The 13037-nt window shown below is 44.4% G+C and overlaps 1 protein-coding gene across 1 annotated transcript in view; it reads left to right on the top strand.

Annotated features, from left to right (window-relative positions):
• pex5la (peroxisomal biogenesis factor 5-like a) overlaps positions 1-13037 on the top strand; it is a 194311-nt gene that overhangs the window by 119083 nt on the left and 62191 nt on the right. Inside the window, exons 5-6 of the mRNA XM_078563858.1 lie at positions 2074-2283; positions 11867-11990. Of these exons, the coding sequence (XP_078419984.1) occupies positions 2074-2283; positions 11867-11990 (334 nt within the window). The remainder of the gene's footprint in view (positions 1-2073; positions 2284-11866; positions 11991-13037) is intronic.

Here is a 13037-nt window from a genome sequence, read left to right as displayed (position 1 = left end):
CAGATTGAGTGATGTTGCTTCTTCATTGGAGGTGTGCTGCAGCTCTTGCTTTTTCTCATGAAGCTCCACTCGGTGGCCAGGTGGCAGTTCTTGGGTATCTGAATGCAGAAAATCAGGCGAGAAAGATTGGGGTGAGGGGTGGGGAGGCAGTGGGTTGGGTGGAAAGCGAGATGTTTATCATCATACAATCTACAGCTTTCACTTTATGCCAGAGAACAAGATGAGGGCGGGCTTTAAGAAGAGCCATGGCAGGAACAGACCATCATCCTGAATGTTCTCAGCAGCACTAGATGCATTGGCTTCTGATGCCGTTGGCCCCTTGGTACAAAGGGCTTGGGCAATGCAGATGCACCTGTCCTGCACTAGTTCTCTGCTGTCCCCTGCAGTTAGGGGCCAATTTGTCTTGCAAGAGAGAGGGAAGGATGTCAGTGAATGTGCTGCAATGTGTTTGAGTAATATGGCTGCCATGGTTGAATAGCTGGAAGTATGTAGAGGATGTGAGAGGTCGTGTGAGGCTGGCATCATTGGTGGGTGTGTGAGGATAAGGTGCAGTATCTGGATGTTAGGCCTGAGTGCTAATGGGGTTGAGGTATATTGAGCTGTGAAAGAGCTTGTTACATGGTGGTTAGTAGAGGTTATGTGAAAATGCATTCCTTGATGACCTTGATTATCTGTATGAGGTAATTGAACATCTCCCAGCACTACTTCCAGATCCTTGGACCAAACTGCCAGATCCTTGGACCAAACTGCAAGAATTGACCTCCTTTGGCTACCTGCTTCTACTCTCTTCTCAGAGTGAACCTCAGGGATCTCCTAGTCCCTTGTAGAAACATGGCCTCTCTCCTCTTGGCGATCTCTTGGACTAAGGCCTCCAACGCTGCATCTGAGAACTTGGTAGCCCTCTCTCTTCCTCTGTTGCTCCATTTGGTCTCCTTCTCCTTGGACCGGCTTTCACTGCAGATAGTCAACAGTGGCTTCTGTGTCATGAGTGTAGTTCCTCTTTAAGAGGAGAAGGCTGCCTTGAAGAAGTGCTGGTAGCTGGAACATGTGCTAGCCATGCACACTGCTGGGCCCCATGTTGAGCATTCAGTGAGTCAGCAGCAGGTCACACCTCAACTGAACGCTACAATCATTCAAATGAGGAGGCAGCACAAAGTTTGTGGACTGCTTGTCATAATGGAACTAGGTACAGGCTCATCACGAATTGCGACCCTCATCCCTGAAAACAGAAGAAATCCAAATTTTAGCCCTTTGCCTCAAAACAACTGACAGGACTTGGGGAAAGTAAAGAATTTAGATAACTTGCTACTGGGGATATTTCAATAATCACTATAATTGTACTGCAGATTTGCAATGAATACAAGTTGCATTTGAGATCAGAGCAGTGTCATTGTAGTTAAGACTACATTGTACAATAACAACAGAGATTAGTAAGCATGAAAAAATATTTTATGTATGCATTTCTGTAACCAATCAGAAGAACAACTTATAGTAAAGCTTATAAGTTTATTTTTAAAAATATTTCATTTGGTTTTCTTATGAGAAGCAATACTATGATCTGGGAATTTGTAATTACAGGAAGCACAGGTTGAAGAAATAAGGCTGCAAAATTACAGCCTCTTCTCTACCCCACAAGCCTCCAAGCACAGCTTCCCCACTGGGAGAGTGGTATCATAGAATCACAGCGATAATTTGTTAAATTTAATTATGGGTGACCTGCTTGCATGCAAAATTTTAATTTATCCTAATTTTTACATAACAATTACTGATAATTGGTACTCTTTCTACTTCATGCAGCTGTTAAGGAGTCTTCATCCACAAACAACTTGCATGAGAAAGTTAGGTGCAACTGTACACAGATTTCCAGCCATTTCAAATGACAATTGTGTACAAAATGTGTCTATGTCTTGCTGACGGGCAAAGATCCCTACTGGAATTACAGTCAGAAAATTACCCCTGTACAGTAATCTTTCAGGACTCTCATGCTCTCGTCAAATGTTTTCACAAGAAAATGTAAATCAAGTTTACTAAGGCTCCCCTACTTACTTTTAATAACATCATTCAATATTACAGTTTTGTCACCAACTTTGGATCTCTTGGACCTTACGGAGCCAGCTATGGCGAGCAGTAATAAGACAAAGAAATCTGATGTTGCATCAAGAAATGAAGCAGCTAAACCTTCCTCCTTTAGAAAAGAGCAAGATGACACCGACCTAATCAAAGTTGAAATTGAACAAAATATTCAGAACGTCAAAGACCCACATAGACCATCCCTGGATGCTGGTATGAATTGAACAAATCTTGAATTATTGAATTTTATTCTGTAGACATTAACATTATTTTCACAGTTTTCCAGCCATTCTGCTCATATATTGAAATTTTACAGAAAATACACTTTGCACCAGGTGAGCAAGAATACAAAAGTCATCAACCTACAAGATTACCAAAGTTTAATTTCAAGTGGAGCTATCACATAACTTGCCTATTCCCTTTACAAATGCTGACTGACCTGCCGGGGGTGGGGTTCCAACATTTGCTGAATTTGTTTCAGATTTCCATCAGCTGCAGTTTTTAAAAGTTTTTGGAACTTTTTAACAAATATTTTTCTTCATAATAACATATTCAAATATAAAGAAAATATCAAATCATATTTGTCTATAAAGTAAATAGCATTGAGATTTGTTGTATTCATGAGAAAATTCAAAATCTGATTACAATTTATGGTTAATATACCTTTCACATTTCTGAAATTAAGTTAGTAATATAGAAGGTAATGTTCTGTATTTCATGTGTTCTTGACTAGATGCCCATTACAGATTTTTGATGCAACAGATTAATAATATTTAACTAGTGGATTTATTTGTGCTAGGACAAATAAATATTGGAACGAATAATGGAAATTAAGAGTAAAAAGCAAAATACTGTGGATGCTAGAAATCTTAAATAAAAACAGAAAATGCTGGAAATGTACAAAGTCTGGCTGCATCGATGATGTATTGTCAGAACATCTGCAAAAAGGTCATTGACCTGAAATTTTAACTGTTTTTCTCTCCACAGATGCTGCCAGACATGTTGAGCATTTCCAGCATTTTCTGTTTTATTGATGAAATTAGATTAACTGATTCAAACCATACATGCGCAACTATGTTATTTCCATGTATGTTATAATTGCATGTCCTATGAATGGTGATATATTTATTATCGGAGACCAATGGGTAGTTGACATCTCCAAATTTCCATTCAAACTTCATTCGATAAATTCACAATTTCCTTGCAAAAACTGAAAATTGATTTTTTTAGACTACTGTTGTCATCATTTCATACTATGACCAGAATTTTATGCCCACCACCTGCCCCGCACTGCCCAAACATGGGAAAGGGGTGGGGAGACATAAAATCAGGTGACATAGCAAGGACAGCCTGCCTGTCGCCTACCCACTGCTGTTGGTATTTTACCAGTGGCGTGATAGGTGCAACTTGAGGGTTTATCTGGTAACCTGCCTGCAGCCTTGGAGTGGCCGGGAGGGTGTGTTCATGCGTCCTGTGGCTAACTGAGGCCCACCTCAATGGTAACTGCCTTTTCTGTTTGTTTCCACTCTCCTCAACAGCTTCCCAATCACTATTCCCCACCCCGCCTCGCTGGACCCTACCTGACTGGCCCTGACGAAGCCTCCCTGAATTGCCTTAGGATTCAGCCTGAATCACTGTTCCTCATCGGGGACTGCCGCAATTCCAGCAGTGGCCAGCACTCCCAGTGGCACTGCTGGGACTGGAGAGCTGCCAGCCCTCTGATTGGTCAGCAGCTCTGGCAGGTGAGTCATCCTCCAACCTGGGGCAGAAGCCAGGACCTCAGGCCATTAACTGTAAAATCTGGTCGCAGCTTCCCAGCCAGGCAGAGGTGGGCTCGCCCCTGACTTTTCAGCCAGGGAGTAAGGCCGCCTTCTCCGTGAAAAATTCCAGCAAATATCCCGGTGTCCCTTGCTGTCACCTTGCTTTTCCTAGAAATTCAAATTTCCCCATCTCTACATGTTCAAAGTTGTTATTTGTTCATCCTATTGATATTTTGAATGCATTTCTACCACCAAAACCATGGTGCCAGCACAGGAGGAAAAAACTCCATGTTTGCGACCTATAATGCTTCATATTACTTGAAAATAACTCTGCCGTTCTCCTTGATGAATCATTTTCAATTTGGCAAGATGGACATGGACTCCCCTACTGCTAACACTCTCATAGGACTCTGTGGAGTGGCAGTGATGGAGTATTAACGTTTCCTTGTTCCATTGATGTGATTAATTTCACCCACCGCAATATCAATATTTCATGCCTTTTTTATTATGGAAAATGTGCAAAAGGTCTCAGTAACCTCACATTGAAATGAAATATATGAGCTAATTCCTGTAAAGCAGACTCCGTGGCCGCCATTAGTCTGAATTAGAAGGCTATGCCAGCAGCATAAAATGGATTAAAAAGAAATCCAGACAAATTAGCATGAACTCAAATATCAATGGAAAACCTATTACGCATTATGAGATATGTGGAGAACCAATCTAGACGAGATGTAAAATATGCATGTTCTGATGGAATACGAAACAAAAGCAGTTAAGCGCAAGGTTTACAGATAAACTAAATTAAAATGGGCTAAGAAAATAGAGAATAGTAAAGACCAGCATTCCAGCGTATGATCCCTGGTGGAGTACCGGTAGCCAAATCTAAACAGGTTTACTTACAGAAGAACAGCTTTGATCCTGATTTCAAGAACAATGGAAATTCTAGTATCAGGCCGTCCATTGATGCGATGAACAACTAGATTAAGATATCAAATGTATCAGTGAGCTGGATTTTGAGAGACGCTGAAGTCACCGGAGTGGAGGGAACCCGCCCATGATCCCAACAGCTGCCCCGTAGCAATTTAACGCAGGGAGCAGCGTTCATTGCTTTAAGGCAAGACTTCTACCCCTATTTCAGGAGGAAATCCTGCCTTAGAGGGTAGTACTATCAGTGCCAGTGGGAGCACTGGAAACCTCTGGGACTACAGGAAGCCCCACCACGCTGGGGAGCCCAGATAAGTCTGGGGTCTGTGCTTAGTGAGGGGGGTGGGGGGGCTGGGTTCAACAGACTGGCAGGTGGGGGGGAGGCATGGAGGTGGGCACGGGTCGGGGTGGGGGGGGGGGGGGGGTTAAAGGCAGGGAATGACCTTTTGGGGGACGATGCCTCTGATGATCACAGGGCGCCCCCACCCACTTTTCCAACACCAGCCCACATAGCTAAAGCTGCTGCGATTCCCCCCAACTACGGATAAAATATACCAGTGGTGGCAGGATGAGGCTCTTAAGTGGACTAAGGGCCTCAATAGGCCCAAGGGTGAGCTGGCCACCCAATGCCTCCCCTCCCCACCTTCAACATTCAGACAGTTTGGGTGGGCGGGTAGATAAGTGGGAAGGCTACCACTGGATTTTATGCTCTTGACCCCTGCCTTGAAACCTGGTGATGTGGGAGCTTAAATGCTGCCCCAGAGTGTTATCTATTATCTGACATATAGTCCAGTAATTGGGTAGGTCCACACAACATTGACATTGCAGCCAGGGATATTTTAATCAGTTTATTTCTTCAAGCATCGTGCTGAAAGTTAAATGGCAGAAGTTTAATTTTATGAAGAAAGCTATTTCTGAAGACGTTTCAGTTTCAGTTTGCCTCATTTTTGAGCCGCTTAAGTATTTTATATGGGGATGAATTTTCAGACCTCCCATTGAAAGGAAACAAACCTGAAATGGAATTTTAGAACTTAGTGTCCTGTTGTCACTTTCCCGGTTGTTGTCCCTTTTTTTGCTTAGATCGGTCTAAGCACGATTTTCAGACTAGGCAGGCTGAGCAGTGCTCAACGAGGGTGCCCAGCTGATTAAAACGATATCTATGATGTCAAAGGGCCTCGATTACATTTTTGGCTGGACTGAGTGGAGCATGTAGCATGTCAAAATAAAGAACATGAGAAATAAAAGCCGGCGGTCATTGGGTCCTTCAAGCCTCCTCTGTCGTTCATTAAGATCATGGCTGATCTGATTGTGGCCTTAACTCCACTTTCCTGTCTGCCTCCCATAATCTTTGACTCACTTGTAGATGAAAACTACAATGTCTACTCAGCCTTGAATATATTCAATGTGCCGTAACCTCCGACTAGCGTCGGAGAGTGCTGGCCCTCAGGAATTAGAAGAAATAAATACCTACGTAACCTGGTCTTGAAAATTAAGCAGCCACTTCCGTTTGCCAGCTTCGAAAGGCAGGCCCCAGCGAAGTGTAGCTCCAGCGTATTCAAGGAGGCCACGCCCCTTTTTTTTACAGCACTTGCTGCCATAAAGCAGGTAAGTTTAAAGGGCCAAGGAAATTGACAGGCCAGAGGAAAGTAAACGTCTAAGGTAAGTGGATAGGATTTGGGGGGTTGGGGGTGTCCAGGGGCGATCCAGGAGTGTGGTTCGAAGGTCCAGGGGATTGGGGAGGGCAGATCGGAGGTTCCGGGTGGTGGGGGGCAGGCTCAGACAGAGATCCAGGGGTTGGGTGGAGTCAGTTGGAGGTCTGGGGGTGTTGGTTGGGGAGGGTGGATCGGAGGTTCCAGGGGTGGGGGGTTGGAGGTTCCGGGGGGGTGGAGGTCCGTCGGGGGGGGGGGCGGGCTGGAGGTCCGTGGGGAGGGGGGTTGGAGTTCCATGGGGGTGGGTTGGAGGTTCAGGGGCGGGGGGTGCTGGAGATCCGTGGGGGTGGGTCGGAGGTCCAGGGGGTAGGCGGGGGTGGGTTGGAGGTCCAGTGGGGGTGGGGGGTTGGGTCTGAGGTCCAGGGGTGATGGGGGTGGTAGATCGGAGTTCCGGAGGGGGAGGTTGGGGGGATGGTTCGGAGGTCCATGCGTGGGAGTTGTCAGAAGTCATAGGGGGTGGTCGGGGGTGGCGTGTGTCAGAAGTCATGGGAGGTGTGTCAGAGGTCGGGGGTCGGGGATGTATCAGAGGTCATTGGTCGGGGTAATGTCAGAGGTCAGAGTGGGGGGTGGTCGGTGCGAGATCCAGAGGATGGGAGGGTGGTTCATTGGAGGCCTGCGTGTTGGGGGGAGGGTGGTCGGGGGGAGTGGGGGGTGTCGGAAGTCAGGTGGGTACGGTGTGTCATAGGTCAGGGGGCGGGGTTGTCGGAGATCAGGGACTGGAGTTTTCAGAGGTTGGGGTGGGGGTAATCAGTCGGGGGTGGGGGTTATCAGAAGTCAGGGGGTTAAGGTGGGGTGGGGTGGGTCAGAGGTCCAGGGGGGGTGGGGGATCAGTCGGAGGTCCAGGGGTTTGGGAGGGGTGGTGGGTCGCAGGTCCAGGGTGTCGGTCGGATGTCTGTATGTGTAGGGGGGCGGAGGGTGTGCATGGTCAGGGGAGTTAGGAGTTGTCAGTGGTCAGGGGTTGTTGGACGTCAGGGGAGTCGGGGGTTGTCGGAGGTCAGGGGTTGTCAGAGGTCAGGGGCCAGGGGTTATTGGGAGGCAGGGGTGTCGGAGATCGGGGGCGGGGCGGCTGGGGGCTCGGGGCGGGGATGTCGGGGTCAGGGGTTGTCAGTGGAAACTGAGGTGGGGGGGACAGGGGTCTGAGGTTGGGGGGCAGGGATGTCAGAGGTTGGAGGCAGGGAGATCGGAGGCGGGAGGGGCTGGAGGTCGGGGGTGGAGGAGGGTCAGGGGCTGGGGGGTCGGAGGTAGGGGGCAGGGGTGTAGGAGGTCGGGGGCGGTAGGGGTCAGAGGCTGGGGCAGGGGAGGGTTGCAGGTCAGAGGCAGGGTGTGTCAGAGGTCGTGGGTGAGGTTGTCAGAGGTCAGGGACTGGGGCTGTGGGGTGGGTTGGTCGGGGTTCAAGGTTGTGGGAGGAGTCCTGGGTGTTTACAATAGCTACTCAGAATTAAAACCTCTTCTAACTTCTTCTAACATTTTCCTGAGTAACTATTGGTATAACCCAAGCGGAACTATCTGAAGTTTGCGATTTAAACCGCACTTTTGGCTGCTTCCCAGCACAGCGCAATGCAATTGTCCAGAGGAAGTGTGCACACCTGGGCAATTGCCGTGCAAACCCTTACCTGGGAACTTCACAGAGGAATTTCCCAGCTCACCTGTCGGGTACCCCCCAGCTCACCTGTTGGGTACCCCCCAAATCCAATGCTGGGGAGCTTGGAATTTATGGTCCTGTGTCTTATGGTATGGCAGGTATTATTTGCCAGGCTGACCAAATCCACAAGAGAAACTTGGCCACGCTATCACAACGGTTTTGCAATTTGTATTTATTACGGGTAGGTTTGGGCACTGAATTCAGAAGTAATGAGTCCACTAACACCTTTAGAGATTTTAAAAATTAAATTAAAATATTTATTAACAAAAAAGAATTAAAACACGTTCACTAGATTACAGTTACACCATTACTTAATATTACAATAAATCCCAAAATTCCTAATTAACCTGACCCCAACTATACACCTCTTTTAAGGCAACAGTCCAAAATAGATTTTAAATTTAGAGAGGCATCCAGCAAGGTTATCACAAACGCCCACTCGACAGTGGTATTCCAACGGCTTTCAACCCAACTTTGATTACTGGAACAGCAGACTTCAGCAAAGTGGCTGGAGGCTGTCTCCCTAAGTCTGTCTCACATGGTGTATCTTTTAGATCTTACATGGCCACCCCTGCTACAACCCTCCATCCTTCTTTAAATATATTTCTTGCTCTTTAATCTGTAAATCCCATTGTTCCCAAATGTCTTTGGAGTTGACTTTTCCCATAATGTAATAACCTTGCCCTATTTATCCTGTCAGTAATAAAACTTATGAAAACCAAACACCTCCCCACTTAACTTATCATATTTCATTTATACCCTATCTACTGACTTTACCCCAGCTCACTCATTCGCATTTCAAATACCCTTTTTACACCTAACTCTTTTGATAATTTCAACCTGGCAGTCTGTCCGACTCTAATTAAATTAAATCAGCCACACCCAGAACCACCCAAGCACACAAAAAAAGCCTACCTTACAACATCCACCAATAATATTATGAAAAATATGGTAGTTTTGTGACAAATGTCTCAGCCTCCACTGCTCTCTGGGACTGAGAATTCCAAAGATTAATGACCCTTTGAGAGAAGAAATTGCTCCTCATCTCCATCTTAATTGGGAGACCCTTTAATTTTAAACAGTGCCTTGAGCTTTGAGCCTTGGGCCTCACTAACATTTATGTGCTAGCTGTTAGAGAGCCTTTCTTGCCTCCATATGCCTCATGTATTGCATTGTGAACACTGGGCTGCTTGCCTCATTGGCAGTGGACAGTGGGCAGGGGATGGGGTGGTTGGCCCCACTGTGGAGTCAGGAAAGCAGCCAGGAACCGCTGAAGAATTCTGAGTGGCACCTGCTCAGCACATCATAAGTAAATGAGAGCACCTTCAACAGACTTAAGAGATGTCAGCTGTGGCTCAGTTCATAGCACCCTCGCCTTTGAATCAGAGGGTTGTGGGTTCATGTCCCATTCCTGGAAAACCAAGAACTGTGATTGTACTCGAAAGAAGTTGCAATCTGTGACTGTTGGTAACTCGAAAGAGTTTCAACAGACTTAAGACCTCTAATTAGCATATATGCAGCCATCCAGCATGCCTGCAAAAGCCACAATCCAGCACTGATCAGGCATGGGGTGTCATGCCCCAAAGTTCATTGGGTTTTTTTTTGCCCCTGTTTTCTACCTGGAAGACAGATGTATTTAGAACCTGTTTCTACTGCGTAGTTGATCATTATTGCAGTTTCTTTAAACATTTTAGGTAGCTCTATTAAATACCTGCTGTTTCCTTTTCATTTTGTTCCCTAACAAATATTTCACCTTTTGTCAGCATCTGCTCCCAGTTAGTGTTTGTGAAGCATGCAACATTGAGAGCAACAACCAACTCACCTTTTCAAAGTAATCATTAAAAAGTCTTATTTCATTATGAAATTGGTGAGTTTTGTGCCACGTAGAATTTTTTTTACATTATCCCTTTTTTCTGTGAAAAATATATAGAATGTATAGATTTTTATTAAGAATCTGTAAACGAGGGAGGAGATTAAACTACATTTTGCAGCATTCTTACTACAAAGTATTTTAATTCTAATTTTTGAGTTTATCTAAGTAATTGATAGCACTTACTGTTCACCTTGGTGCTTCTATACTGTTTCTTCCAATGATAATTTGTGATGTGTGATGCAACTATATCAGCATTACTACATTGCTCTTATGTCATGAAAAATGAATTGTTGGACAGTTCTAGCTTTAATTAAATTAAGATGAGTGGTTGGCTGCCATTATAGTTGCATTTGGTCTTTATGTATTAGACAATAATTGAACACAAGAATTAGGAGCAGAAGTAGGCCATTCGGTCCTTTGAGCCTGCTCTGCCATTCCTTAAGATTATGGCTGATCTGATTGTGGCCTCAACTCCACTTTCCTATCTGCCCCCATAACCCTTGACTCCCTTGGTGATCAAAAATGTACCTAACTCAGCTTTGAACATATTTAATGACCCAGCCTCCAGTGCTGAAATCAGTGTCAAAAACTGCTAGTATGAACAGAGACTTTACGTAAAGAGTGCACCCATTTTGTCTTTCTTCATCTTCATCAGCATCAAAGTTCTTACAAGAATTTTGTGTCTGTTACTTATTCTGATAATACACTATATTACAGCGGTTCATCTGTTTACATTTTATGCCTATTTTTTTACCACATTTCTTTTCCTTTTTTAGGTCCCATCACTTCCTGAAATATCTGCCATATTGTATTGAGGATAGGGAAGTCTATGAAACTGATTTGTATGTCAATATTTGTGTTGAATGACAAGAAATGTGCTTTTATGGAAAAGGAATAGTATGCCAGTTCTTCATTCTTCCTTCCCAGAGACAGTAATGATTGATCTACTGCTAGACATTAAGCTCAGTTGTAGCACTCTGAGCGAGAAAGTCTTAAATACGTAATATCGGTTGATATTTATAGGGAGTGCTACATTGTTAAGAGGTGACACATTGCAGATTACAAATTTCAGCATCCTTTCTATATTGCTGTGCAATGCACGATCTAAGAACTAAGAGATACATCTGATGAAGGCAACTAAAGCCAAATGTTAGGATCAAGCTACAAATTTGATGATCTGATTTGCGTTGCCTTTTTATTTATTGCAAATATTATAAGGCTATTACAATGTTGTCAATTTTCTATCATGGTAAATTTTAAGCAATTCTCTATCAAGGAATACATAATGTAATACAGTTCATTGATTATTAACAAAAATGATTATGGTTGTCTAACAAAATGACAGAAAGGAAGTTCCTGGGGTTCTGGACACAACTTTGATGGAGAAAGAAAATATGCTAATTTAAATTTCTGACACCAACAACTTTGTTCAGTGGACCACCAATACATTATAATGGTAACTAACCTTTTTCCTCATCTTTAATTAGAAGGGAAAACATTTTTATTCAAAATGAACAAAGTTTCTACTAGAATCACAGAAACTTTACAGTGCGGACGAGGCCATTTGGCCTATCGGATCTGCACTGACTCTCTGAAAGTGCTTTCTACTTAGTCCCACTCCCCTGCCTTACCCCCGTAACCTTACATATTCTCTCTTTCCAGATAGCAATCCAATTCCCTATTGAATACCTCGATCGAACCCTGCCTCCACCACCCTCTCAGGAAGTTCATTCCAGACTCCAACCACTCTCTTACATAAGGCTAAAGAAAGATCTGAGTTGCATACTGTCTGAAGAATTTACACTTTATTGTCAATCAGCAGCAGAATAAATGCTAAATACTTTGTTTCTGCTCAGCAATAACAATGTTTCTTCTCATCTTTCTTTAGTCAGTATACCTCCACATTTAGAAAAATGGGAAGAAGTGAATCTGCACAGCGCTAAAACCCCTGAAGATCAATGGGTCCCAGAAAGGAGACGTTCCAACAGGGTTGCCTCACAGGAGTTCTTATGGTAAATAGCATCTTCTACACTATTCAACCTTGTGGTGGCAGTTTGCTCAAGGGCTGGTATGCTGCTCATTTTGCCATGCCTCGCGTCCTTGAACTTTGCTCTTCCGGTGCTGGCCTTCCATTTTCAGCTTCGGCCTTCCTCATAACTAATCAGTCTTGCACTTTAAAAATGTAATGCAAGATGGCGTCTCAGTAACTCTGCATAAACTATTAAAGTACAATTTTTTTTAAACTGTGATTATTAATTGGGTAAATTCATAAACTGGGTTAAGCAGTACAGAGAAATGCTATATACAGCCAGCTTGCATGTTCCAATCTGGGCTTTTCCCCAACACTTGTTCTTGCTTTCATGGGGATGCAGCAGTGTCCATAACCAGGCTGAACCCACTGTGATCTGAAAACTGCACTGTTATTCTCTGCTATTTACAAATTAAAGCTCACAATTAATACCTAAATTGATATGGTAAAATAAATGGGGTACTGAATACATTCTCCAACCACAGAAGGCAGAAAATAGGGTAATGGTATTGTCGCTGGACCAGTAATCCAGAGACCCAGGGTAATGCTCTGGGAACCTGGGTTCAAATCCCACCTCAGCAGATAAAAATCTGGAATTAAAAGTCTAAATGACCATGGAACCATTGTTGATTGTCTAGCCCTTCAGGGAAGGAAATCTATCGTCTTTACCTGGTCTGGCCTCCAGAACCACAGCAATCTGGTTGACTCTTAAATGCCCTCTGAAATGGCCTAGCAAGCCACTCAGTTGTTACAAAGTCACAAAAAAGGAATGAAACCGGACAGACCGCCTGGCATCAACCTAGGCACTGGAAATTACAATGGCAATCTCAGCCCTGTTGACCCTACTTAGTCCTCCTTACTAACATCTGGGGACTAAGGCTAGCTGTCTCTGTCTCAGACTAGTCAAGCAGCAGCCTGATATAGTCATCCTGATGGAATCATACCTTACAGTAAAGTCCCAGACACCACCATCACCATCCCTGTCCCACCGGCAGGACAGATCCAGCAGAGGCGCTAGCACAGCGGCATA

This window comes from Cetorhinus maximus, chromosome 19 (genome assembly GCF_964194155.1).
Source record: "Cetorhinus maximus chromosome 19, sCetMax3.hap1.1, whole genome shotgun sequence".
Lineage (NCBI taxonomy): Eukaryota > Metazoa > Chordata > Chondrichthyes > Lamniformes > Cetorhinidae > Cetorhinus > Cetorhinus maximus.
Note: the sequence above shows the minus strand (reverse complement) of the source record. Positions and strands in the feature narration are given on the sequence as shown.